This window comes from Anarhichas minor, unplaced genomic scaffold (assembly GCF_050575085.1).
Source record: "Anarhichas minor isolate MPS153535 unplaced genomic scaffold, ASM5057508v1 ptg000026l, whole genome shotgun sequence".
NCBI lineage: Eukaryota > Metazoa > Chordata > Actinopteri > Perciformes > Anarhichadidae > Anarhichas > Anarhichas minor.
The window spans coordinates 9,803,374-9,831,337 of record NW_027466472.1 but is presented as its reverse complement, the minus strand read 5'-3'; the positions used below and the strand labels follow the sequence as shown (position 1 = coordinate 9,831,337).

The window sequence follows — 27,964 nt, the reverse complement described above, 5'->3', positions numbered from 1 at the left end:
AAATCCCTTTGTAAGAGAAATGTTTATAGTCCTTCATATCAGACATGCAGTATAAAAAAAACACAAGTTTGCTGTATCATTGAAGCATGCTTCACTGAAAACCTTTTCTTACCCTTGCATGCAGTCGACATCGGGGGCTCTCAAAGCTACCTGTGTGCAGGCCTTTCCTGCATAACACTCTCTACAATCAGTCACCTCATCTTGACCCTCTAAGGGGTTAAAGGAGCCTGGTGGGCAGGGCACAGGGTCGCTTCTCCCCTCAGGACAGTAAAAACCAGCCGGGCATTTGAGACAGTCCTTCACACCTGGAGGGCATAGTTACAAGATGCCAAGTTGAATGTAGGTTCGTAATACACTGTAGCCTACTCTATTAGGATAGGTCTCTTCATTTGAAGGTATCATTTGAAGTTGTTTCAATCTACCCGTTTTATCTATACTGGCTCCAGCTTGTCATCCACAGCTTTTTTTTATAGCTAGCTATATAGCTTTTTCTCTTCGCCCTCTCGACATCCATCTGTCGCAATTTCTCATCTATATATCCCGGTTCATCATGGGAACGAAACAACACTTACATCTTTATATAATCACTGAGTTTTGCTATGAGAGACTGCAATAGCACCATATTAGTTTAAGCTGAGCTGCTGAGGAACTGTAGGGAAGTTCACAAATATTAATTTCACTTTTAAATAAACCGCAAGCCAGAGCCTTTGCCCAGTATGCAAGGGGGGGAAAAAAAATCAATGACTGTGTGTATGAAATATTACTTGGTGAGTATAAAAGAGTAATAATCCAGCTTATAAATTCACTTATTGCTCCTTGATGGGGGGTGAAGGTGCCTCGAGGACATATCACTTCTTCCAAGGTGCCAGCAGGACAGTATTTCCCACGAGCACAGGGCAGGCCAGGACCCGATGAGCCTGTGCCGCACAGACACATATATACACACACACATCACACAATCTTCATTTCATATTCTTTCTTCAAATATTGTTGTAGTTACTGACTGTGCCACATTTGATCTGACACATCCATGGACGTCAGTGTATTAGGGCTAAGACTTACCTGGAGGACAGAAGCGTCCTTCTCCACATCTCTTGCAGGCTGCCCTACTTGTCTGACCCAGTTGTTCCCCCGCTGTACCAGCGGGGCAAGGTGACCCATGCGGGGTGCCGGTGCCCTCTTCACAGTAATAGCCCTGTGGGCACAGGAACTGGGAGGTGGGTCTCCATGAGCTGCCTTCCAGACAGTAAAACCCTAGAGAAAAGCATTTATAGAAACGTTCATAAGAATGTTTTTCTTTTTTTGTATTTACAGTATATCATATCATATATGGTTAAGCCATACAAACACATTATCTAAGTAAAATTGTCCTATTAGGCTTGAAAAACTGTGGCTGAGTTGGTACTGAGTTTCTGGGTATATATACTGTTGGAACGTGGAACTATGAGTACATTTTAGAAGGTTCGCCACTATCAATCAATACTCTACCTGTAGGACAGATTGTGCATTCTCTCAACCTCTGCAGACCTTCTTTAGGGCCATAAGTCCCTGCAGGACAGGGTACAGCTACACCTCCCACACAGTACTGACCTGGGGCGAAAACAAACATCAACAAATAGAGGTAGACAAATAGAGACAGATGGAGGTGAGGAAACCGTAAATGTAAATGTCAGTGTGCAGTGATAAACTCTAACCTATTGGACAGACCAGACATGATAACTCTTCCCTCGCTTCTTTGTATGTTCCTGGTCGGCAGCCGATCGTTTGACTGGACCTGTGGACTGGCTGGCTCCAGCTGGGGGTCTCAGCTCCTACACACAGCAACGACGTATCATTACAGTTACAGTAAGTCTGTCCAGGCGTGGAAGACCAACTAGGAGGACAGGGGAGCGGCTGTGACATCCCACTGTCTGGACAGTAACCTCCTATGGCAGACAGAGGACACAAAGTCACAGATTGATTTCAAGTCTACTGATATATCTAATGCTGTATTGAGAGCAGATTAGATAACGTTGATTTATTTCTGCACTACCTGCTGGACACTGCAGGCACTGGATAGTGCACACAGTGGAATAGAAGCCTGGAGGACAGTCATTGCACATAGTGTGATCTTGGTTGGGCTCTTTGCCAGGTTTACACTGTAAGGAACATATAAGAAATGAATAAGGGAGAAAGGAGCATATGACTTAGCCAAACTTTACCAACCATTTATAATTGCAAACCAGACATTGTCTCTCTCAGATACAACACATTTTAGGACGAAGGACATGAAATTAAAATATTGTAATATTTACCTTTATAGGAAATCCAGAGGAGCAGACAGAATCTACAGGGCATGTCAGACACTGGAGGACCCCCTCAGGAGAATGTTGTCCTGGGGGGCATAAAGAAAGCGTCCCTTTGGCTGGATCACATGAGAAACCTGCAGGACAAAGTCTACAGTCCACTCTATCCTCTGAACTGATGAGACCTGGAAAACACGGCTGCAAACATACCAAAATGAGTAAAGACAGTACAACGACAACCATACCACCCGTCACACTGCATCAAGAACAATATTTGAGGTTCATAGACACACGTGAGGGGAAAAGTATGTGAAGTCAAGTTTATGTTGAATAGACCTTTTTCATTTGATCTGCATGTCAAACACGGGTGTAACTAATCATTAATTGCTGCATTTCACTGCAGTAACCGCTGAAGCAGAGTGGTTAATGTTATAAGTTCCACCTGTGCTGTTCCTGAGATGACAAGTCAAAATGTTTGTTGTGAAAAAGGTCTTTCAATCTGATTCATTGTTAGAAAGACTATCAAATTAAATATGCACTTTATTTGGCTTTCAAAGGAGGGCGTGACAGAAAAATTTATAAAATAAATTTGTTGTATGATGACGGGCTTTTATTGACAGCAGTCTCTCACCTTGCAGTCACTGAGGCTGCTTTTTCCCGTGTAAAGGTTGAATGTTCCTGCTGGACATCTTTGAGGTGCAGATACATTGCCAGGGCAACTATACAACATAAATATATTAATTAATTGTCTAAATTACAGTTAAATGTATCATTATTATTATTTTGTGTCTTATTTAACATTTTTACAAGTGATTAAAAGAAACTAAATGTTTTTACATTAAGGTTGCATATATGTATTCTCATAGTGTACATAGTAAAAGTATACAGGTCAGTAATCAAAGATGGTTGATGACTTACAAATGACCAGAGGGACACTCCAAACAAAGCTGGTGGGAGAAGTATTTTCCCTCTGGACACTGATCGATGTCTGTCCCTTCACCGAGGGAGAGGTCTGCACTCCCTTCAGATGATTCTTGCACACATAATGTCAGGAAGGATGTAGAAGAGACATTAGAAAGACTGTCTAGTCAAGAGGGTTTTGTTTCTTCTTAAATTAGCTCAATTTGTTTGCTCTTTACTTTGAACTGTCATTGCTCTTACCTGAGGCGTGTCCAGACTGTGGCAGCAGCAGAAAAATCCATGAAGCTGAAAAACCGAACAGGTGCATTACTTTCCATGAGCACATTATCACTGAATCTCTAGTCAAGTCCACACTGGTTCATTTTTTTGGTATAATTTCATTCAAGACTGTTTGGTCTTAGCCTACAGGACTGACTGTTTAAAGGCATGAAAGTGAGAGGCCCTCAGTCACTGAAAGTGAAACGAGAGCGTGAAATGTGAGTCCCAGGTGACTGCTCTAGCTGATAATGGTGTGCAATGATGTTCTGAAACTGTAGCTTCCACTTCCATAATTCATGAGTATGTGCTAAAGCTAACCTAGATATTGTCTCTGTTAGTGGATTACTTCAATTATTTATGTTACCTGTGTGTTTCATTTAACAGTTATAAAGAGAATAAAATATGGGACAGATATGAAAAATCTGATACATTTTTGGCATTACAACTAAATGAATCGACACGCTAACGCTGAACGTTTTATCACAAAAGACCTCCTTTATCTTCAAATTGTGAGGATTTGAAAATAAATGAATTCATGTCAGTGGAAAAAGTAATGCCAGGCACATCCTCTGAGCAGAGAGTAGGCTGCAAAGGTGCATCTGCAGAAATGTGCAAACCACAATATCATGTGCATTTGTTCAAGCCAGGTGCAAAATGTATGCTTTGCACTATTGAAACATAAGTAAAGAGGCAGTTACATAAATATGTTAGTGTGTCATTTGTGTATCATCATGTTTGAGAATTTCGTCTTTTTTTTTTTTTACTTTGCAGGAAGTGAGTTGCAATAAATAAAAGTTATGACTTTTACACAGCTCTGAATCCTGTTGTATGCCACTTCCTGTTGCATATGTGTGGGTATTTCAGCATTTTCCTGCAGGTGCAAGCATCACAGGTGTGCACAAGATATATTATTGCATGTTTGGAGACGGCAGGAATCAGAACAACAATGACAATCTCCGTCCACTTCACTTTGCTCTTTTTTTGGGTGGCACAAGGTAATATATATATACTCTTTGTTATTGGACTGGACTCTAGCAATTAAGTGTGTTAAATACATGTGCATGTATTCAATAATGCACTCACCTATACAAATGTGCTCTTTATTTGATGTAATACAATGTTTTGTAAAGTAGATCCAATGTTCTCTTTTTGCAGATTTTGTGAGCTGTGTTAATATGACGATACCCATCGATTTCTTGGCTGTAGCGTTGGGTCATTCTCTAACATTAAACTGCACATACAACTGCTCCACTGGATTTGTTCGTGGCTGTTGGAGCCACGCATCAGACAACTCTGGCTGCCACAGGACAAAAGAGCAGCAGAGAAGCAGCTTGTGCATAACGTCCCTTCATCTATCAAATGTGTCTACTGAAGATCTTAAGAAGAACTACACTTGCTACACAGTAGCTATAGATTACCCTCAACTTCCACAAAAAACAGAGCGCATTGTTATACTGCAACTCCAAGGTAATTATTATTAAAATCAATAAAAGATATATCTGGATTTTGGCAATTCTTCAAGATGCAACAAGTAAACAAATGTTACAAAGCTGGAACTAGATTTGATTTCAGTTTATTTGTTGTTATTTCTTTTTAAGCTGAACATGTCCCAAACTGGACAGCTACGCCAAAGACTAAAAATGGTGAGGACCTTCTATGTTAAAAAAAAAAGTATTAAAATGTCGGATATGAAGTAGTCCACAATTGTAACTATACATGATTTTTACAAATTACTTGTATTTATATATACTATATACTATATATTCTATATTTCTCAGCATCGCTTCCTGCTAAGCCGAAAGATACAACTGAAGGTGAGATGGGACTTTGAAGCATATATACACACACATATATACAAGCTTACTACACCTTCTGAAGCATTATTTGTCAATTGCATTGAACAATGTAATATATTGTAATCGTCACGCTGAGGAGCCAGATAAACCAATGTAAACCTTAAAAGTGTAGGTCTTTCCTTAAGAAGAGTTGCAAAGAAAGCCAAGGCGGCAGTGAGTAGTTTTCTATCGACTTGGAAACTAAAGGAAACTCTGACAGGAAGTAGTCTGGTAGAAAGTCACAACAGAATCAGAAGACATGTTTCTCAGAGTCAACAGCTTGCATGACAGGCGGCTCACAGGACAGTTTCAAGCACAGCTTAACACTGGTCAAAATAACGAAGTCTCGGTTCCAACTGTGAGGAGAACATTTGCAACTGCAGGTTTGACAGGTTGAGCGGCAGTAAGGAAGCCATTGCTAAGATGGTGATATCTACAGTTTATCACGTAGGGTTTTGTTACGCCGCGGAGATAGGCGAAAGGATTGTTCCCCAGTGTGTGACACCAACTGTCAAACATGGAGGAGGAAGCGTGATGCTTTTTGTGCTGGCTTCATAGTCCAGCATTTTACAGCGCCATGCAATGCCCTCTGGCCTACACCTACTTAGTCAGGAGTTCATCCTACAGCAAGATAATGACCCAAAACAAACCTCCGGGCTATGAGTGAACTAAGCACAAGCTAATAGGTTTCAAATCATGGAACGGTCAGCACAGATTTTAACCCCATCGAGCTGAGTAGGGATGAACTGGACAGGAGAGTGAATGCAAGGCAACCTACGTGTGCAACACATTTGCGGAAACTACTGCTACAGTGTTGGGCACAACTTTCCAAGCAATATTTTACATCTATTGTAAAAAGAATGGCGCGCAAAGGCGGCTAACTTGACCAGTACTATATATGTGGAACTAAAAAGTAAAAGTTGCCCTTTTGATGCAATATAATCCAAGTTAATACTGTTGTTTCCATGTTAACAGGAGAATTTACTGGTATTAAGGTTTTAGCAACAGTTACCGTTGCTGTGGCCATGGTGCTTGCAGCATCAGCCGTTTACCTGTGTCTGAGCCGCAACAGACGGAGCTGGAATGATAAAGGTGATTACAAAATATTTCAATATCAATTCACACACTTGCTGTAAAAAGTAACAATTTCTAAATAAAAACATTGTGTTAATAATGTCACACATTCCAGGGGAGCCTGTTGAGACCAGGCCAGGGTGAGTACAATTGACTGAATGACTATTTGGGAAAATCTTTGTTAAATCTTGTTAAATCGTTAAAAATCTATAATTTAGCTAAATTCTTTACTTGCTCATTTCTTTATATTCTCTCATTTAAGCTCACGACTACCTCCTCACGCTGCACCCTCACCAGTCAAGGGTAAATAGTTTAAAATATGAAACATAAAATGCAAGAATTTCAATCTCCAAATCCAGTTACCATTCATTCCTGTCATATTCCCCAGGGTCACTGTCAACACAAAGTGAAAGAGTGAGGATTTCTACACCGGGTAAGATGATCTCTGGGTCAGCAGAATCACCACACTTGTTTTCCAAGTGTCACAGCATCACCGTTTGCAATACAAAGACTGACAATAACTTATAATGAATCATTTATTTGTCCCAGATATTGAGAGTGACACCGAGGTTCCATATGCTGACATCATGATCACTGTCCGAGGTGTCAGTACACCAGAGCTTACTCAGGTCGGATACTTGACTCCTGGAGATCAAAAAGAGGTGAGGAACACGAGAAACGTGGCTTCAGAATCGATATGTTTGTCACTTTTATCTCCCAAATTTGAATCCCAAATTCATAGGACAGCTGATTCTCCTCAACCGTAGATCAAGTATGCTACATGAATCCAAAGATGGCAAATGCGGTGTTATGGTGATCACCTATAGTGGTTTATTATAGTGGTATATTGGATCACAATGAGGCAGAATGAATACCCAAAATATATTAGCCTAAATGAATGAGCAGTTACTTGGCTATGTTTCACAGACAGCTCGAGGCCGAGGGAAAGTAAGGAGCTACTGTGCATAATGAGCGTCATGGGGATGCCAAACAAGAAATGTGGGGTCTGCTCAATTTTAACACTTCTTCAGTTTATTTATGGGTGAAATTGTATAAATAAACATTAAATTTATTAGGTATTAAACACGTGGTTGCTTGGAATAAATGTGTTGCTGTAACCTTTAAATACACCACATGATGAAGATGTTTTTTTTCTCTCTCAGTAACAATGACAATATTATTAAAGAGCCTACCAGGGGAGGCCCCTCTAAAGTCTTGAGACAGTCTAGCTAATCCTAACACGCTAATGTCACATGAGTTTGTTTCTGCTTCTCCTTCAGTGGTGGGGAGAAGAACCAAGGTCTCACCTGCAGGCCTCACGTTCAGCTGACAGGCTGCATGTCCCCCAGCCCAGAGAGGTCAGCCGCAAGATGAGCACCAACTCTGAATATGCAGTCATCACATACGCCTGACTGACGTCCTTGCTGGTGGAAGAGAGGAGAGAGAGAAGGAAAACAAGCGCCTTGTTTTTTATATACATGTTAATACACTTAATGTTTCTGCTTTTTAAACAATGGTTTAGTATGTACCTATCATATTGTTTTGTACGTCTTCTATGTGTAAAATGGACCCGCATTCATATCCAATAAAGCCATTATTTCTTGTAAGTTTTGAGCCTTGTCAGTGTCCGTAGTTACAACCGTTACCTAGAAACAGCTATCAACAAAACACAGTAGCAAACAGTTGTCAGCTAAAACATTCATACGTAAAGGTGGATACGAAGTGCGAGTCATTTAAGGTACCAGGTCTAACTAATTACTAATGTTTTGACATTTTCTAAAACTTGCTAAAGTATTAAAGTAATCTAAACTACCAACGTAAGTTTATATTCTGTGGAAAGTTCCCAGTGTTAGCCGATAGCTAACGTTAGCTTCTCCCCTCTTCTACTCTAAATTACCCACCAGGAAGAAAGTAAATAACTGATAAAAACGTCGACTTCTCCTGGTTATCCCTAGCTGTCTCAGAAGCTGCCGTCCCAGTGTATGCTAGAACATGTCAGTACCTTTCTCCATCACTCACCTGCGGGTCCCACAAGGATTTGGTCCCATCCTGGAGGGGTTGGCCAGAGAAGTGCTGCGAGACCAGCCCGAAGACATCCCTAAATATGCTGCACAATATTTCGATGCTCTTCTCAAGCAAAGAGAGGGTAACTGCAACGTTACATTTGGTAAATTAAGACGAATGCCATTTAAACTGCTGTCAGGCAATTGATTGTTTTTTGCTTGTAACTCAGATAGTGGAATGGACCCTGCTGAGTGGGCAGCTAAGCAGGAAGACACGTATAACAACAATGCATTGAAGGCTGCAGGGGTACTAATTCAAAGTCACTACTCTCATCTTACCTATAAATCTCTCCTCTGTTAGGTCTCTCCGTTTATTCCCCGTTACACCTTTGTTGTTTGTTTTTACTCAACAGGCTATTCCTGAAAAAGACCCTGAAACAGAGGTGACCATTTCCAAGTGAGTCTCATCTTATGTGCTATCAACAGCCAGGAGGATCACCAGGACAGGGAGAGGATACACACAAGGGAAAGAATATAACAAGTAGAAATAAAGAAGAAATTATTATTACGTTTTATATTTGTTTTCTTTATAAATTTAAGGTTTACACCTAGAGTTGTTGTGTGAAGTCATCTTTTATTTTTCTGCATATCTTTTAAGCAAAAAATAAAAAATAATATACAAATAATATGATAATTACTTTAATGATTTTTTTTTTTTAGAGAAAAATCACTTGAGTACCAAACTGAAGATGAATCAGAAACCTTAAATCTTTCCACTACGCAACCCAATGTCTCTGAAGATGTGGATTTAACTGCAAGCGCAGAAGAATATGAGGAAAAACACGACATGACAGAGAAACACGTTATTTCACTGGAAAAGGGAATTTCAGAAGAGGAAACAGGCAACATGCTCCCAGCTGTAGATGCACAGCCAGATGATGTGAGCGGGGCCGAGGAAGAGAAAGACCCAACAATAACTACATTTGATCATGTTGACAGGGCGGCTAATGGAAAAGATAGCAGCTCGGCTTCAGACCATGATATGCCTCAGTCTGAGTTAGAGCCCACTGACTTGTCATCATTCAGAGCGATTATAAAGGTAGATGTGTGTTCTCAGGAGTTAGGAACGGCAGAAGATGAGGAAGGTGATCAACAAGAGACTGCAGTAGTAGATGAGGAGATTGTAGACTCAGAAGGAGTCAAAAAAACTGAACATGTGGAGGCCTTTCCATATTCTGGGCTAGCTGATGTGGATGTGTGTGCTACAGAGCTTGGAGCAACAGAAAGATTAATTGATGGAGCCACTTCTGAAGATGATGATGACAACTCAAAACCCCAACCTGAGGAAACTGTTGTACAATCATCATTGTCTCCTGAGTGCAATCAACGTGAAGCAAAATATCAGGTAGAAAAAGCAAAGGAGGAGGAAGCAACAGAGACTGAGGCTTCTCCTGGGGGAATTAATGAAAGTTTAGCTCATATTAAGGGTGGTTTACACATTAATGCTATACCAAAGGAGGATTCCTTGGTTGAGATCAGCTTTGAAGATGTTCCAGAGGATCAGCAGATTAAAGAGGTTGAGGAGAAACAGTCAGAGGAAGAGGGCTCAGTGGAGGTCTTACAGAACGAGATATTAGAAATGCAACAGGAGGAAGACGTTACTGTCGTGTCAACAGACCAAAATAAATCTAGCACACAAGACCGAGATGAAGTTGAAATGAAGGGAGTTGAAAAAGCAGTTCATTCTGAAGGGGGGGAAATGGAAAGTCAGCATGAGGCATTTCATATAATGAAAGAGAAGGTGGACACAAACACATATGATTATAATTTAACTGATAGTGATGATGATGATGAGAAGCGCAAAGGTGTTAAAACCAGCTCATCACATCAACCCACCAGCGAGGCAGACGAAGAGAACCCAGAGGATGAAACCGATCAGAATGAACATAATGAGAAGATGAGGGAAGGCGAATTTCACCAGAATTCTGAAGAAGAGGCAAAGTCAAACAACCCTGACGACAAAGAAGATGAGACAACAGACACGGTTGGAGGAGACAACGGGGACATACATGCAGAAGGTTATAGTGAGGTGGAGGATCATTCTCCACAAGTCACCTGGTCAAATGTATCGACGGCTGCAACCGAGAGTGAAACTTTAGAGGCAAGTGCACAACTTCCACTAGAGGAGAACGAGGAGGGTCAGAGAACACCTGAGTCACAGGATGCAGTGGTAGAAAAAGAGAGAAGTTCAGAAGCAGAGGACCTTGTAGAAGAAGGACAGATTGATTCTGAAATACAAAAGAAGAGCGATGCAATGTGTGAAGAGGGCAGCATCATCCTCACGGAAAGCGCAGATCGGCCGGCTGCGAGTCACCAAGGAGAGGAGAGGCCGCTCGGAAAGGATTCCACAGAGCCTGAAGGCAAGAGTGGTGACAAGGTAAAGATTTGATTCTTCTTCTCAATACGGAATATATGCACCAGTGATGCATCATATTTCACACATTCTTACATGCCTTAACATTATAGATGAACATTTTTGTCATTAAAACATAGCCCTGATAGTTTACCATTTGAGTTTAATAGAGGCTGTTGCAACTCACCACATCTCCACTACTTGTATCAGCGGGCTGAGAATAAATGTGCATACAGTTTCAGACTCCATTTCTGTCTCAGGTAGCCTTTATAAATAAATCCTTCAAGGACGAGTCTGATCAACAGTGGCCCTCAGTTTATTCCCCTTGGACTCTCTAGGGGTAGGTGATTGAAAATATCCCCAAAAATAGTTTTTGACAAGTGGTTGCTCTAATAAACACCATAGAGTCATAGACATCGAAATGCAGTGCAGACATTGTAGTTTCAGTGTCTAAATGCACCATAAGCTGTTTGAGGCCTTTGCTGTGCCGCATGCTCATCAAACTGTATAGTGTTGCTTTGTTAGTGCCAGATCCGCTCTCCTCCTGGGAGCCACTACAGCCTCCACAGATTGAAAGTTGATTCAGTAATCTATCATCATAAAAGACAGACTGGACGATTTGTCTGATGAATTAACGCCTCTCAACACGTTTACTGCCGTCACAATTAGCCCTGTCGGGTTTGTCTGGACCAACGAGGCTCCAAACACACGGGGGGGGGTACTAAGGATGTTACCATGGTAACCCCTCACCATCCGGCTCGCTCTTTGTGTCATCATGGAATTAATAGGAGATGGTGATGCTGATAGTTGCTAGGCACCATCTCAGTAATCTACCTTTAATGGCAGTTTTTTTTTTTTTTTAATGAGTGATTAAACAGTGAAACAGCACTTTCTGTATTTTTGCATACAGTAGAGTGCTGTTCTTTTATACGCCTGCTTAGTGGCACAAGTTATTTCTGAAAGAAAGCTACCACAAAACTGTACAATATATAGGCCATAAAGTATCTATCTATCTATCTATCCATCTATCCGTCTATCTGTCTATCTATCTATCTATCCATCCATCCATCCATCCATCCATCCATCCATCCATCCATCCATCTATCTATCTATCTATCTATCTATCTATCTATCTATCTATCTCTCTCTCTATCTATCTATCTATCTATCTATCTATCTATCTATCTATCCATCCATCCATCCATCCATCCATCCATCCATCCATCCATCCATCTATCTATCTATCTATCTATCTATCTATCTATCTATCTATCTATCTATCTATCTATCTCTCTATCTATCTATCTATCTATCTATATATCCATCCATCCATCCATCCATCCATCCATCCATCCATCCATCCATCCATCCATCCATCCATCCATCTATCTATCTATCTATATATCTATCTATCTATCTATCTATCTATCTGTATATCTATCTATCTATCTGTATATCTATCTATCCATCCATCCATCCATCCTAACAGTCACCAAGCTGCAGTATGTCGGATGCCTTGTCTTGTCTTGTCTCTTCTATTGTTCCTGTACTCTCAGCATAGGACAATAAATAGCGTGTTAGATATATTCATTATTATATCCTACCATGATTGATGACAGTACATTTCAGTCATCGTTCCCTCAAATTAACAGTGTATTGATCTATAAAGCATGTCAGCTTTGTGAAATTAGGTGTGAGGATAACTTAGCATATTGTATGACTGGTTAGTAAACCAGCAGGAGAGCGTTGTGTGTCAGATATATAATTCAGATAAATGGATGTTTTCTGTTTCTCGCTCTCTCTCTCTCTCCGTCTTGTCTCTGAGGCTGGCAGAAGAGTGTGGGCGGCCATACCAGCTGGGATCAGAGGGATGGAGAGGATTGTTAGCTCACTCTGCCTCTAATAAATGTATAACACCTCCTAGTGTAAAACAGCCCAAGATGCTTACACTGTTTTATTTTCACGTTATTAGTAGAATTTGAAAGTCAGCAATCGTTGTTTTATGACCATCTGGCTTTTACATAGTATTTCTATGTCCGTCATCTGTTTTTGTTTGTGGAGTTTGTTGTCGTAACACTGAAACTTGTGAATTTTTAAGATGCTCAGTGCATGTGGTCGTCACTTTGTGGTTTCACAATTCATATCTGACAGACTGTGTAACTCATCAGTTTCACTTGTGTCAAAACTGTCGAACTTTAAATCAATGAAATAGTCTACATATTTAGTTTCAGTTACTTCCGGCTGTGCTCGGTGAATGTTATCGTGAGCGCGGTAGGTCAGCAGCCTTAATGGGACTGAAAAGATGGAACACATGCTGTCATGTTTGTAGGAGGTCTCTCTTTCCCTCCCTCCCTCTTTCTCTCTTTCCTCTCTCTCTGACTGTATGTCTCTCTCTCACTCTGTGCGTGAGCGGGTGTTACTGAACATATACAGTGATTGTTAGTAAGAGCCAGTGAGGCATCTGTATTATACCGGAGACTCTTTAAAGAGAGCTTTGCTTGGTCCACATAGAAATCGAAGCATACAAGTCATACTTAGGTCAACTCACCTGAAGACTGAAATCATCTCTGAGAGTAAGACATGGACTGTCACAATGTAAGTAGAAGCTTCAGATTAACTTTATGATGATCCTTTTTTTTTAAACCACTAATCAGTTTGGTTAATTGGGTACTGCAGTTTAGTTGCTGATTGTATTTACGAGCGTTTGTTTGCCCTTTAACGGCATACTGCCATGTGTGTTTATTTTTCTTCTTTCAAATATGTTATGTTCACCATTTGAATAATTGTGTTTTTAAGTTTTTCACAGATTTGACCACATAAAGTTGTATTTTAAACAGTTTCCAAACTTTTATCATCATAAGTGGATAATATTACATGAGATTCGCCTCAGAATATTTCAAATCAGTTTGTGTCAGGACCCTAAGGACCCTGAGGAGATAAAAAATGATAAGACCCCCGACGAGGTGTGTAGCCAGCAAAATGCAGTGCAGCAAACCTGCATTTCTGCTGCTGCTGCACAAAAGCTGGATTCTGGCTGCTCAGTGAGCAGTCAGACAGAGAGGCTAATGAATGCTGGCTGAACAGGTGGGTGGTCAAACTCCTACACTGGAGGGGTTTCACTGGAGACGTGATGCACTGCAGGCAGTGGGATGACAGTAGGCTCCTTCTGTGGGTTGCCTTTGTGTGAAATGCCAATCTGTTTCTAATAGCAAAGCATGGTGTGTAACTGAAATGTGTTCGCCATAGAATTTGAATTGGTGTTTGCATAACTTGTCAACAGCCTTGGCGCTATTTCGCTGACACTTTATGACAAGCCAGAATTTCTCTTCCGCCCACCTCATGTTTCCTTTAGGACATTGGATGCTGTCCTTTCAGTCGCTGAGTGAGCTGCTGGTGTTGACTACAGCAGCATTTTCGCTGGCTCATCCTTTTTCGGCAAATAAGAAGTATTAGCATTAAGTAACTCGTAAAAATGAAGCTATCATTTCCACCAGTCTTGTTTTTTACTATTTACAAATTGCATTATTTTGTGTGACACACAATGATCAATGATCTTATAATGATTGACTGTAGACAAAGACAGCAGATAATGATTCATTACGAAATAGGCTGACTCAAACATCAATTTATTATATGACAAGGGGAGAAAGGGAGAGAGGCAATGTGGGTTAGTGACCTCCCGAGAGCCCTGTTGAAGTCATGTAATAGGGTGAGGCACTTGGCAACAAGCACACATCCCTTCACTGTCTAAAAGACAGTGCTGCAGTGTATACAGTTAACATAACACGGTATCGCAATCTGTTGAGCGATATATTCTTCCACCAATGTTCCAGAAAAAAACAAAACCTCATATGATCATGTAATATGCCACCCTGCTGTGACAGACTACTACTTTCTGGTCCTCTCTGCAGGACGAGTGCAGCCGGCCCCAGGAGGAGGAGGACATCATGGACATCCCCCTGGATGACCCCGAGGCCAACAGGGCTGCTGCAAAGATCCAGGCCGGTTTCCGTGGGCACATGACCCGTAAGAAGATGAAGCCGGAGGACAAAGCGGAAGCGGAGGAGGTGAGCAGCGCTGGGGATGTGCTCAACAGCAGCAAGGGGGACACAGGTCAGTGGGGTAGAACCATGGGATCAGACTAGGTCACATAATGTCGTGAAAGAGGGCATTATGGCTAGTGACTGTAAGGACGATAACAGAGGCTCGCATCAGGAGCTGTAACTACAGTAGGTGACGAAAGGTAAGTAAGGGAGAGCATAAGTTGCTTGTTTGACTATAAACAGAGTTAGAGTTAAAACAATTTAAGATCATCTATATAAGCAAAATAGGATAGCATAGTATGTTCTGCATGTTGTTGGTTGAGCATTAGACCTCTTCAGGTTTCCCATTTTAATGTTAGGGGAAAAATGTTGTGACTATAAGCTTTTCTCAGAGACAAACGCATCACGCAAGAACATTAAATAATGAACCATCATACACACTGGAGAAGAAACCACTTAAAAGCTATAAATAATCAAACACAGCCATTAGAGCCCCTTATGGGTTATCCTACGTGTGATTAATGCGATACATAAGTGTGTGACTCATTTACTTACCACATAGGTTCTCCAGGAGCAGACGATTGAATCTTTCAATTAGTTATCCGGTTAATGGATCTGCTTGTGCGTGTGCTGTTAAATCGCTAGAGAAAAAAGACGCTTGTCAGAGTTCAGTTGACCTGGAAAGTTACATTCTGTCGATGGTAAACATGTTTTCCTAGTTTGTATTTTATGCAACTGTGAACAAGAACATGGTTTCAGAATTCAGTTTTTAGTCCAAAAATGATTTGCTGTTTTCCCCCGAGGGCGTCTACTGTTTCCACACAAGCAAAAGTTGCACTTTGATTCGATTTTATGTTTTATTTTTTCCTCTGAGAAGGAGAAAAGGAACAGGTTCACTAGATAGTTTCTTTTGAGAAGTAGGCAGAGCTTTAGTTCCCCAGCCCTCAAACGTTCACCTTTTGCTCTAAGACAAAGCAGCATTTTCTTTGGGGATGTGGCTGACACAAGGAATGCTCGTCAGTGATTCTCCCTAACCCAGTTGTTGGCTGCCTTGCATCCTTTGTAGGAGATGTATTTATAGCTCCAGGTGCATTAGGTACAGTATATGCTTCAGGGAGCCAAGCAAAATGAATGGACCTGTCAGACTGGTACCATGCATTCCCTCCCGTTGGGGGAGAACCCTTTTTTCTCAACATAATTGGGTTTTTTGAGCTTAGGTCATGTCAGCATTGCAAAATACTTTAAAAGGTCAGTTTCATCTCCTTTGAGAATTCATTTTCCTTAAGTAGCAACTCAATATAAAGTTTTCTTCAAGTGTGTTTTTTATATTAGATCCACCCACAACCTTACAGTTTGTGGCTATGCACTGGAGTCTCTAACCCTGACGATAAGAGCGTACACAGAAACTGTTCTTTCCAGGCTACGCACTGTTTAACTGCGCCTTGCCTGTTTCTGTTTTTAGAGACAGGAGGATCGGGGGCAGTAGAGAGAGACGACACATCCGTGCCAGAGCAGTGACGCCCCTGTTCTGACCTGGATGAAGAGAAAGAGGCGAAGCAAGGTAGAGCGACGGATGGCTGGCGTAAGCCGGCTGGGCTGGCTTTCAGGCACACCTTTTTACCCCCGAAGTCATCTTCTTTTTCAACACACATTAGCAGTAGAAAATGAACCGACAGTTTTGAGGGTGTGTTGTGTGAATTTTGTGAACTTTAACACTCCTTCTCTGCTTCTTCAGCAGTCTCATCAGTACGGATGTCTTTGACCCAGAATGTGCAACTCACTGCATGTACTTGTGAAACTTCTGGTAGTGTGCTAGTTTTTAGATGATGATCTGTGAATGTGAAAATGAATTTCCTCTTTTTGGATGGATCACTTCGTACCATCTGTGTATAAACCTTGTATGCATCAGAATTAGACTTTGCGTATTTAGTGGCTTAAATTATTTGTTGTTTTGGATTGTTTACAATGTGCTTGTATCTTGACTATCGTTTACCTATTTGACGTGCTTACGAAAATGATTAAAACATCAAAAGAGAAGTTGCTATGTATGTTCCATTTATTCTAAGTTGCGTTATTCAGATTGCAGTTGCTTTGATTTTCTTTTTCTAAGGATAAGAAGGTTCTCCTTTCACCTGTTCAAGCATTTTCTATAAATCTGATCTTCCAGAACAGTAAGCATGCAGTAATTACACTTTTTTTCCAGACGCATTTGGTATAGCTTTACTTTACGAGACATTGCTTCATATGCTCTTTTGACTGTGTGAAATTCCCATATCAAAGTCTGACGAGCCGTCGGTCTTTAAAACTAATTTAATAGTACCTTGCTGAACTTTGCTGTGGAGTCATGTCATTGCACAAATAAATCCACCTTAAATATACGATGAAATGTCTGTTTTAAACTTCATTAATGCAGGTTCTGTATTTGTTTGAAACAGTACCTTTTATGTAACATGTCACCTCCATCTCTATTCTTCAACTGTAAAGTTGAGATTTGTGTTCATTACAGCAGCCAAAGCGTCTCACTTTTCATTTGTCACTGCAACATAAGCAGCGCTGCTAATTGGAGAGAGCAGTTTCCATGAAGCAGAACTAATGTTTTGTCTCATGTTTGGCTCTCTAGCACAAGGAATCTTGTGAATAATTCACAACATAAAACTGCATTTCTCATTATACAACTGTCAATTACACTAGACAAATTAATTCGTTTTTTTTACTGACAATAATAGCTATTAGACAGAGCCATTTAAATAATTAGATTGTTTGTCGTTGCAGAGCTTGGATGAATTAAGATATAAAATGTTTCCATCCTATCAACAAGTGCATTGTTGTAAACAGCTACACCACTGAGTGATGTGTGCAACTGTTCGGTGTTTTTGCAATATTTCGGTCTACCTTTATTGCAATAAGGCTGTTATTAAATCACAAAAAAACAACACGTTTGCTTCATTTGGCCAGGCAGTCTTGCTCACTTGATGAGAAACAGACAAGAGCATCTTCAGTCACCCAGTGCTCCCACTCAGCCCACCTACACACATCTGAGCCATACAGCACTCAGCAGAAACTCAAACTGCACATGCATTCTCACACAGGAAAAGCACAACCCATACTTTAGTATGCAGATCCCACTCAAGTCACTCATAAGCTCTCTCGTGCACAAACACACACAGACACAAACACAGGCGTTGTTGATTGTGTCACAAGCTGTCGACAACTAGCATGAGTCCCTCTCTCAGTGGGTTTGCAAAGCCACTTCCTTCTCAGCCTGACATTCCTCTTCCGCCATGCTCTCGTAAACATCCTCTATGGGTTTTACACAGACCGATTCTCTCTTTTCTCCTACTCAGTCCCAGAGGTGCCATGGCCACGTTCTCCTGTCTCTTTAATGACTGGGGGGTGAACAATCAATAATGTGCACACCTCCAAACATAGCGCAACACCCACTTTGTGCTTTAAATTGAATTCTGAGGGTGAAGGCGAAGACAGGTATCCAGAAAGAAATACATGAAAATCCTATACTTGGTCAGGGTCTTAATGGATCCTCATGTGAGTCATGTGAAGCGAGTGTGAGTTTGTAAAGCACATGGTATAGCCTTAAACTTGCCACGGTGAAGCAGATAATAATAATAGTTCTGTCCCATTTACAGCGTGTTAAGCTGTACATGGACTATTTTAAGAGTAGATCATGGGAAAGATCTGCTTGGTTGGTTTGTGCTCTTTCTCAGGCAGCTTGTCAGAGAGAAAAGATCTTTCTGGTCCCCTGGGTGATAATTAGAGACGAATAAGCCACGGCAAACAGCAGGGGGCGCTGCTTTCCAGGGGTTATGCGACTGGCATCGCCATCTTAAGAGACACATTAATACCAATAGGTTACACAACTTAACGGTAATGAGAGAGCGTTAATGCCACAGCTGCATAAACTGATGTATTACCACCAATTAGAAGTCACGGTCAAAAGATGTGATATTATGGTGCTTCACATTGTAAAGATACATTTTGTCAAATCTCTATGTCTGAGTCACACAGGGTGACATCAGTCTTGTTGGACTAAACGTGATGGCGAATGGTTTCTGTCGTAACACGAGCACCCAAACTCCCTGAGACAAACAGGCCCCTTCTGTGCTCGCGCTCTCTGTATTGAGCGGAAAGAGTCCTCCTTGATTTAAAGTGTGTTAGAAGATGAGAGGAAGAGGGAGGTGCTGCTCTTACCGAGGGCAGAGGTGGAGGGGAGAGGTTCGGCTTTGATGGCCCACTACACAGAAGTCTGAGGCTTGGGAGAGTGGTGGTGAACAGCATCTGTTCCCACATTCCTGCAGCTTTCTCTCTACCATGCTTCCTCCTCTGCATAAAACCTCCCTTTGTTGTCAAACTAAATACAAAAGAAAAGCAAACTCTAGACAAAAGACTGCTTTCCTTAGGTGGGAGAGATGATTTATTATGCAATTAAGTCAACAATGCATGTAAGCCTTAATCTCCAAAAAACTGTGGAAAATGACTGTGGGGGATTTTTTTACATGACATCATGTCTGAAGGCAACACTCCAGTTTACAATAAATTAGAACTAGAAGTTAGATTGGTGGTCCGGAGTTAATTCAAACCAATTTTGACTTGTACTGAGAAGCTGTTTTCCATTGTCATAAAGCACCTGATGTATTGCATGCCATAACTTTGATGTCAAAACATGGCCGACACCGTTGATGGCAGTTTTTCTGAAAGCATTGCCTCCTTCAGTTCGCTGGCTGAATGTAGCACTTGTACCACCTAGAGGACAAAGTAGAAACAAAAACATCTTTTCATTGGTTTCCTTTATTTCTCCTTTTCATTATTATGTAGCTCTCACCTCCAGCACTATGGATCCTACACCTGACAGGCACTGTAGCAACTATCAGCAAAATGCTTCAAGGCTGTGTGTGCTTGTGTGTGGGTCAACTGCAGGGTTGGTTGCCCACTGACAAATCGTGAGTTTATTGTGAGGCTCCAGTCCAGACAGGAGTTTACACAATGTGACAAAAGTGGGCCAAAGAGGGGGGAAGTGGGTTGTTTTTCAAACTCAGACATTTCAGAGCTTTAAGTGGGCTCCTCTTAGAGCTGAAGTACAGTAGTTCTCCCCAGCAGGAATTCTTGCAAAGTAGCTGAACTCAATATTGAATTTAACCCCTTAATGGTTGACTTACTATGTAATAAAAAAAAAAACACTTATTTTGTTACACGAAGCTTTAGAAAAATAAAAGATAAATAACTGCATAAAAAAGCAAACACTATTTCTGTTGAGCTCCTTTCTGAAAGGGCAGCGTGGAGTAGAAGAGAGGAGTTTATCTACACGATGTCTCTGTCTCACACAAACACACACACACACACACACACACACACACACACACACAGTTGGCTGTTGTTGGCTGTGACTGGGGTGCTGTGAGGAGAGTGGGGCTCAGTGGGACCAGGCAGAGGCCAGCGTTGCAGGCAGGCAGGCAGGCAGGCAGGCAGGCAGTGGATAGAGTGTTGAGCCTCAGAGACGTGCCCAGGGTGGATAAACTATGCTCACTAAGTGGGAGAAAGACTCTGCCCAGGACACAAGATGAAGGTGGAGAGGAAGACCTCCTCTACAGGCGACAGTTTTACTGACATTCCTCCGCTACTGACGCTCGTTGGCCTCCTCCTCCTTCTCTTCACAGGTAAGCTCAAACATTTGTTAGGCTGTCCAGAGATTAGAGGGTAAAAAAATCTCTCTGGCACTCCGCTGTCTTTCAGATGATAACAAATCAAATGCATTTAAATCAACTTGTTATATTCTGAAAGAAAAACCTGACTGGGCTCAGTAATTATGATTTCAATGAAATTCTTTTAGAATTGTCCTATTTTACAGTCTTTTGGTTACTTTCATTGTGTCAAGATCAAAACACAAATGCTTGCTTTATTTGAAGTGAAGTTAATCCAGGTTAAGTTAGTCACAATTATTTTTTTCTTGTCCTTGTGTTCCACGGATTGGCAACACAATGGATTTGTTCATGGGTGGTGCTCGCTATCGGGCCCCCATCCCGAGCTCAAAGGAGCCTGGAGTGTCCATTGTAGCTGTGTAAGAAGGGGACGTGTAGGTTAAGTGTGATGATATCACGTTTTGTGCAGCGCTAGTGGATAGGGCATGGGTCGGCTTCTTTTGAGTGTGGGAAGCGTTGGAGGAGTCCGTTTGAGGGGTGAAGCGATGGCAGAAGTTTAGCATGTGGTGATTTAGGTTTAAAAATGTGGTGATTTAATTTAAAGACCGTACCATGTACACAGTTTACCCAACCAGGTCAGTTTTGGTAGAATCACTGGATCCAGTGTCTATCTCCAACTTCACCAGTGACAAAGACTCACTCTCTTTCTCTCCCTCTCTGGCGCTCTCTCGCTCTTTTCAACGGAGGAAACTAGTTCCAACAATCGTGCCCTTTGTCTTATCGCCTTGACAACCCCTGTCAGGCAGACCAAATGGTTACCACGGCAATGAGGCGATGCCCTGCTAACTGCCTCACTGCGAAGAATAGTGAACAGTGCAGACTCTCTGTCTCCTCCCTCTCTTCTAGGTTGATCTTTCCATCACTGGGGCCTAACAGTGGGATGCCCCTCGCAGGCCCGCAGCCAATGTTTAGACCTCCGTGTGTCCGGCCACAGCTGAGTTATAGGAACCTCCGCTGCGAACATAATAGCTTTGCAGAGCTTGGTTTCCAAGACAGTGCTCTTTTATAAAAGATGAAATGTGGCTCACACTGTAATACCTTATCCCTGTACCCCTATGGGAGGTGGAGGATAATTGGGGAACACAAATCAAAATTAGAGTATTAGTTGTTCACTATCAGGGGTCGTGAGGAATTCCTGGGGGGAGTTTCTGGGAAACAGATCAGTGATTAGTGAAAAGCAACGTGTGTGCACATTCAAGTCTGCAACCAAGAAGAAAACATTTTGGCCAAAGGTCTAAAGAATGATGGCCCTTTGTTACAGCATCATGGTATACACAAAGTCTGAATTGTATTAAATGTTTTGTTGCTTACATCCATCAAGTACTTTTTGCAGTTATGGATGTAATACCCATGAAATAAGTTGTTTCATTCAAATAGTTTGTAGAGAAAAGTGTTCACCTAATGACACCTAATAAACCATTCAAAGCAGTAGCATGGAATGTAAAAATGGTTAAAAAGTGGATTCTACATAGAAAGTGATATTTAATATTACGTTTTCAGCAGTGGTGGAAAAATTCCTGAAAAAGCAGTGTTTCAGTGGACTGTTACTATGACTCTTCTTTTTTTCATTTCAATGCAGGTTGAAAGCAAGTGTTCATTTAAAATTAGATTTAAAAATGTGATGCTTACATTGGACCTCGGTGTGCAGAGTTTTCCACACTGTATGTTTTAGATCCTCTTGCATCTTTGCATTGTGTCGTGAGTGTGATGATTTTGTCAAAAAATGACCAGTAAAGTAAATCAGCAATTAACAATAAAATAAGATTTACTTGTAACATCAGTAAAAAGTACAGACTTTAATACATTCTGTAATACAACAGTGGTGGAAGCTATTAAGTCTAAAAATTAGGAGTTAAGTTCCTTAATGTTGTACTTACACTGCGTAAATGTTCTTTGTTATTGTACAGGGTCATTGTATCCATGCTTCTTTGCTGTTCGGATTCATTTATGGCTGCTCTTGTAGTAATAGCAGTAATTAGTGTGTCCTCTGCTGTTTAACTCTAGTGATTTGTCTGATCTTTGCTCGCTGGTGCTCTGTGTCCCCAAACAACCCCTTATTTCTTCTCATTTCAAGACCTCACTACCGTCTCTTTGCCTTTTTGTCCAGGTGAGGTGTCAGGGGTGAATGTGACCAGCCAAACCCAGGTGGTGAGGGGCACGGTGGGCAGAGAGGCCCTCTTGTCAGTCAGCTACTCCAGCAGCAGCTTGGACAAGCCTGTGATTAAGTGGCAGCTAAAAAGGGACAAAGAGAAACCTATCACTGTTGTGCAGTCCATAGGAACAGACATCATAGGGAACCTGAGGCCAGAGTACCGCAACCGTATCCTGGTGTTTGAGAATGGGTCGCTGCTACTTCACAACCTGCAGCTGTCCGACGAAGGGGCGTACGAAGTCGAGATCTCCATCACAGATGACACCTTCACTGGAGAGCGCTACATTGAGCTCACTGTGGATGGTATGCAGAATGACCTTCCTTTTAAAGACGAGTTGTGAGCTTATGAGAATATCAATGCAATATCAACGTTATCTTGCCCTAGAGAGTGTAATTGCAATACAGGAGTTTAGTTATTCCGATCACGATACAGAGTGATTCACAGTGTTAGTGTTCTTTTTAGGATTCATCGTATCATGATGCTGTATAGCTAGAGGTCAACCACTCTCTCATGTCTTTGAATATTCAATCCCAAGCCCTGCTGTGTCTTTGTCCTGTCACCCTCTCCTCAGTCCCCGTGTCCAAACCTTACATCCAGATGATGGCCTCGTCTGTCCTGGAGTACAGCGAGCACTTTAACCTCCACTGTTCCCACGATAACGGCACAAAGCCCATCTACGGTTGGCTGAAGGGAGGCCAGGTGCTGACCAATGACACACGTCTGCAGCTTTCACTTGACCAAAAGGTGCTGACCATCTCACGCGTTGTGATCTCAGACGATGACATTTACGCCTGCACAGTGGAGAACCTCATCAGCAGCATGAAGAGCATGCCTGTCAAGCTCACTGTCTACAGTAGGTGGCATGTTACACCGGTAGGATCTCAAGTTTTACAAGTTTACATCAGAGATGAAGAGATGACGGTAAAGTGACATCGGATGGGTTTTCTAGCAGAGGTGGAAAAAATAATTCCAATCCTTTACTTTAGTAAAGATAACAAGTAAAAGTTCTGCTTTCAAAATTGTACTTAAGTAAAAGTACAAACTTATTATCAGCAAAATAATTTAAGTGTAAAATTAGATGCAGAGTGACTTTGTCAGTGTTATTATCATGATATTGTATTATTGTTGCTTATGCAACAATGTGTAAGCAGCCTTTTAATGTTGTAGCTGGTATTTCAACGTTTTAACACAAAGTTGAATCTATAAGAATGAATAATTGTTAATGAGGTGATAATATGTTTGTGATATAAAATGATTGTATGAAAAATCTGCAAACTAACTAGTAACTAAAGCAGTCAGATAAATGCAGTGGAGTGAAAATAGAAATACTCATACAAGTACTGTGTACTTATATTTCTAGCTCTACTAAATACCAACCTATATGAAAACACTGTATTTAGCTCATTGTTCAACAGCCATCAATTTTTCAGTTGCTGACAGGGGCAATTACCATCTCATGCTGACCCGTACACATGCATGCCTGTCTCGCTAACAATGCTGTTTACAACAAGTGCAAATCCAGGCTTTGAGTGCAGCAGAGTTGGCCCAGAGCGGTTGTTACTGGGCGCCAGCATAGGGCCACATGTCAGGCTGAGAGAGAGGGAGAGGCCGTCTAATCCAATGAATGGACAGTTATTAACGAAAAGGGAGCAGAAGAAGAAGGCAGGTGGGGAGAACGCTTTGCCTCAGTGGACCTCAGTAATCCTGACTTCATTATTGTTGTACTATGTGTTGCATGAAGAGACAGCGACAAGCCCTCACACTCTTTTCTATTCCCTCTGCGTGCATAGCAGCACTGCTTAAACTCTCAAAGTGACTGCCCTAATGTGCTACTTCACTGCCCCTTATTCATGCCAGCACACTCAAACGACTTGGCAAGCAATGTAAAAAAACGAGAAAATAGCAATAGACTGACTGAGGTTTTGCATACAACACATTTGTAAAGCAGATAAAGCTTTGAAGTTATATGTGAAGTAAAGGTACAGGTGGTAGTGGTTCAGTGAAAGCAAAACTGCATTGTCCTGCTTTTGTTGACAGAAACCTCTCCATCTTTTCTTTCTTTGTGTCCTTGTCTACTTCTGTATATCACTCTGGTTTAGGACGGAGCTCACTATACATCATCCTGTCCACCGGGGGCATATTCCTCCTAATCACCCTGGTGACAGTGTGCGCTTGTTGGAAACCATCCAAGTGAGAGCTCCTTTTTCTTCTTGGCCCTCTTTCCCCTCTTCTCTCTCTCCCCCTCTCTTTCTTCCTCTCTCTCTCTCTCTCTCTCTCTCTCTCTCTCTCTCTCTCTCATTGGCTTTGATATTGAACTTGAGGGTGTGCCTAGAATCTCAAGTACAGCTCAACAGTTTCATTACATTCTAAACATTTTGTGAAAAAGTAATAAGCACATCGACCTGTAGCTTGTAACTGCCATTTAGCAGCAAGGATTGTATGTGGTTTTTTTCCTGCTGTAGAAAGAAGCATCGACCTGTCCCCCAAAGAGCTCCCATCTATTTGGAGCAGAGTGAAAATGGCCATGATGGTGAGCAACAAATACATTTAATCATCTCCTTTAAATGTGTAAAACACCTTTAGATTTGTTATTATATGGTAACTCACCTTTAAAACTCACGATGACACAATGATTTTACACAGTAGGAAGTTAGCTTGTTGGCAGAATGTCAATACTAAAATACATATACAATGTTTTGCAGTTGATGTTGTTCCCAAAGCAACTACACTTGGTCGAAGGAGTCCCATGCCTCTTTATGTTCTCAACGAAGATGTAAGTCACTCTTTTATTTAAAAAAGAAAGCCATACAGAATCTGTTATGTCATTGACAGCCTTACAATGAAACAAGAGTCTACAGCCATGCTAGCGGCTCTGTAAGGCTGTACTTACGCACAGCGGTTCTTCGAGCTAAATGCCAGAAATGTCAACATGCTGGCTGCCGGTGGTGCTAGAGGTAAAGTCAGGATATTACCAAAGTCATTATGATTCATTCTCCTTGGGCTATGAATGTCTGTGTACAAAGTTGCATGGCAATTGATCAATTCGTTGATATTTCAGGATTTTTATGGACCTGTTGAATCGACAGACAGACCAACATTGCCACCCGTCAGTTGATTTACAAATTATGGCTTCATTAAAATGATAATCACAGCTGATGGGCATTGTAACTCTTCTTCATCTTCTTTCAGGAGACTCTGGAGCGTTTGGAAGACTGTACGAGCAATGCGGCCGTCCAATCAGAAATGAGTATCCCTGCTATGTATGCTCCAGTCCTTCCTAGTCCTTCCTCCTCCAACAGAACTGAGCGGCCCGTCTGGTCTGCCCCACGCAGATACCCCCGCAGCCCCTCTCCACTGGCACAGCCTCTCCCACAACCCCTTCCGGGTCCTCCGCTACGCCCTGTCCGCTCACCTGCTCACTCCCCTGGTTCATCTCCACGAAGTTTCAGCCCGATAAGAAAAGTCCGTCCACCAGTAGGCATCCCAAGCAGCCACCTGCCTGTAGAGGCCGAGTGTCCAGACCCTTGTGATCAGACTCACTGTCTATCACAGCAGTGACAGCTGCTTTGGGTGTATGTTTTCACACTGTGATGTGTAAAGTATATGTGTAGTTTGTTGATCCTCTGCTGCACCGTGCCACCAGGATAATGGATTTGATGCAGTATAGGATAAGAGATAAGTTCACTTTCAGCTAACTCTTTGACTTCATATGCCATTATTGATCATCTATTTCTCTATGGCTCTATTTCTGTAGTCTTTTGATAATATCCTGTCACAAGAAAAAAAAGTATATTCTGTCCACCGGCATATTAGTATATCATGTATAGAATGCTCTGACAGTAAAAAGAAATCCAGCTCTGGTATATATTTTGTTTCTTGATGAATATGAATTTTCCTGGGAACTTTTGATAAGTACCTGTACATATGTAAGTTAATAGTTTTGAGTAGGGTGTGGTTGTTGTTTTTTGAACAATTAAACTGCGAAGTGTATTCTTATTAAAGATTAGGTCATTGTATAACCTAAGGTAATAAAAACAGTTTAAACAGTTTGTAGTTTGTTATGAATTCTGTAAAACTCTCCACCACAACTCTGCTAAAAGACACGCATTTTAGGCTATTATTGATGGATTTTCTACAGTATTATTTTATTGTGTTTTATCAGTGTCCCAGTAATATTGAAATGCTTTACCTTCCTTTGTCTTTGTGAGGGAGCTGAATATATTCTGCAATTCTTGAGTATACACGTCATTCCTTTCTAGTCCATTAGGTGTCGCCCACACATTGCTTTAAATGCACACGTGTCAGGGGGAGAATTATTGGAAAATATATTTTACTTTACCACTTTTAATCTACAAAACGTTGCAGTTGACATATGGCGTTTTGGAGTATATTGTGCAAAGTTTAGTTTAATGCTTTTGATGTGTTACCACGGTTTTGTCCTTTTGCTTTACTTAAAGACATCATCCATGGGCAACTGGTTGACTATGAGAAAGCGCCTCTTAATCTTCCAATACTTAACATGACAAGGTCAATGAGGATCAAGCTGTGCTTGAACCCACAGTTCTACCTAAATCATAAACAAACAAAAAAATGAGTATGATTAACTTCAAGGGGAGGCTTTAAGTGAATCATATGTAGTCAGTTCATATTAACAGTAAATCTCAATGCAGGTAACGCAATCATGCAGCCTGCAATTGATTCCTATAAATAGACTCTTCTTGATTATGGACTCCTTGAAATAAACAAATGGCTTTACAGTATATGGCAACTGTATCCATACACTAGATCGATTAATGATTTAATATGGGGGTTATTTTTTATCCTCAGTATAGTGCATGTTTTTGGTTTTTTTCCATTCCACAAAAACACACAGGGAGCATGAAATATAAAGACCAAAAAGGTTAAAAGATGTGCTGAACGGTTGTGAAAGGGTGTACAAACATGCAAAAACAAACACACACACACACACACACACACACACACACACACCATGGCCTGGTCCATCACTATTATCAGGATAATGTGTTCCTTTCAGAGGTCCATCTGGACATCTTTTGTCATGAAGATCTGCATGATTTTATGAATTGCTTTTATCCTGAAATGTATCTTCCGCTACTGAAGGTGTGATGAGTCTTGTGATTACATAAGCAAATCAGATCCGCCTGTTTTGATCCGGGCTTTGCCGTCTTTGTTCTATTTCAAACACTATTTATTCCCTGGCACACAGACTCATGAATACACATACAGCATCACAGGCACACGTGAGCA

At 41.3% G+C, this 27,964-nt stretch overlaps 3 protein-coding genes across 3 annotated transcripts; all 3 read left to right on the top strand.

Moving 5' to 3' along the window:
* The first annotated feature begins 3,829 nt into the window (after positions 1–3,829).
* On the top strand, positions 3,830–7,984 carry LOC142959551 (uncharacterized). Its single transcript, XM_076100872.1, has 9 exons — positions 3,830–4,931; positions 5,063–5,107; positions 5,243–5,278; positions 6,275–6,391; positions 6,489–6,513; positions 6,636–6,676; positions 6,762–6,806; positions 6,923–7,035; positions 7,654–7,984. Exons 1-9 carry the CDS (start codon positions 4,640–4,642, stop codon positions 7,783–7,785), a joined length of 846 nt encoding a protein of 281 aa, XP_075956987.1. The 5' UTR covers positions 3,830–4,639; the 3' UTR covers positions 7,786–7,984.
* Positions 7,985–8,365: 381 nt separating this feature from the next.
* On the top strand, positions 8,366–17,161 carry nrgnb (neurogranin (protein kinase C substrate, RC3) b). The gene is made up of 6 exons (XM_076100584.1): positions 8,366–8,519; positions 8,607–8,683; positions 8,790–8,833; positions 9,196–10,813; positions 14,701–14,856; positions 16,295–17,161. Exons 1-6 carry the CDS (start codon positions 8,366–8,368, stop codon positions 16,316–16,318), a joined length of 2,073 nt encoding a protein of 690 aa, XP_075956699.1. The 3' UTR covers positions 16,319–17,161.
* A 3,243-nt stretch (positions 17,162–20,404) lies between these two features.
* On the top strand, positions 20,405–26,254 carry hepacama (hepatic and glial cell adhesion molecule a). Its single transcript, XM_076099842.1, has 7 exons — positions 20,405–20,501; positions 22,651–22,998; positions 23,268–23,549; positions 24,796–24,886; positions 25,159–25,226; positions 25,399–25,469; positions 25,886–26,254. The coding sequence occupies exons 1-7, from the start codon at positions 20,405–20,407 to the stop codon at positions 26,252–26,254; spliced, it is 1,326 nt and encodes a 441-aa protein (XP_075955957.1).
* The last annotated feature ends 1,710 nt before the right edge of the window (positions 26,255–27,964 follow it).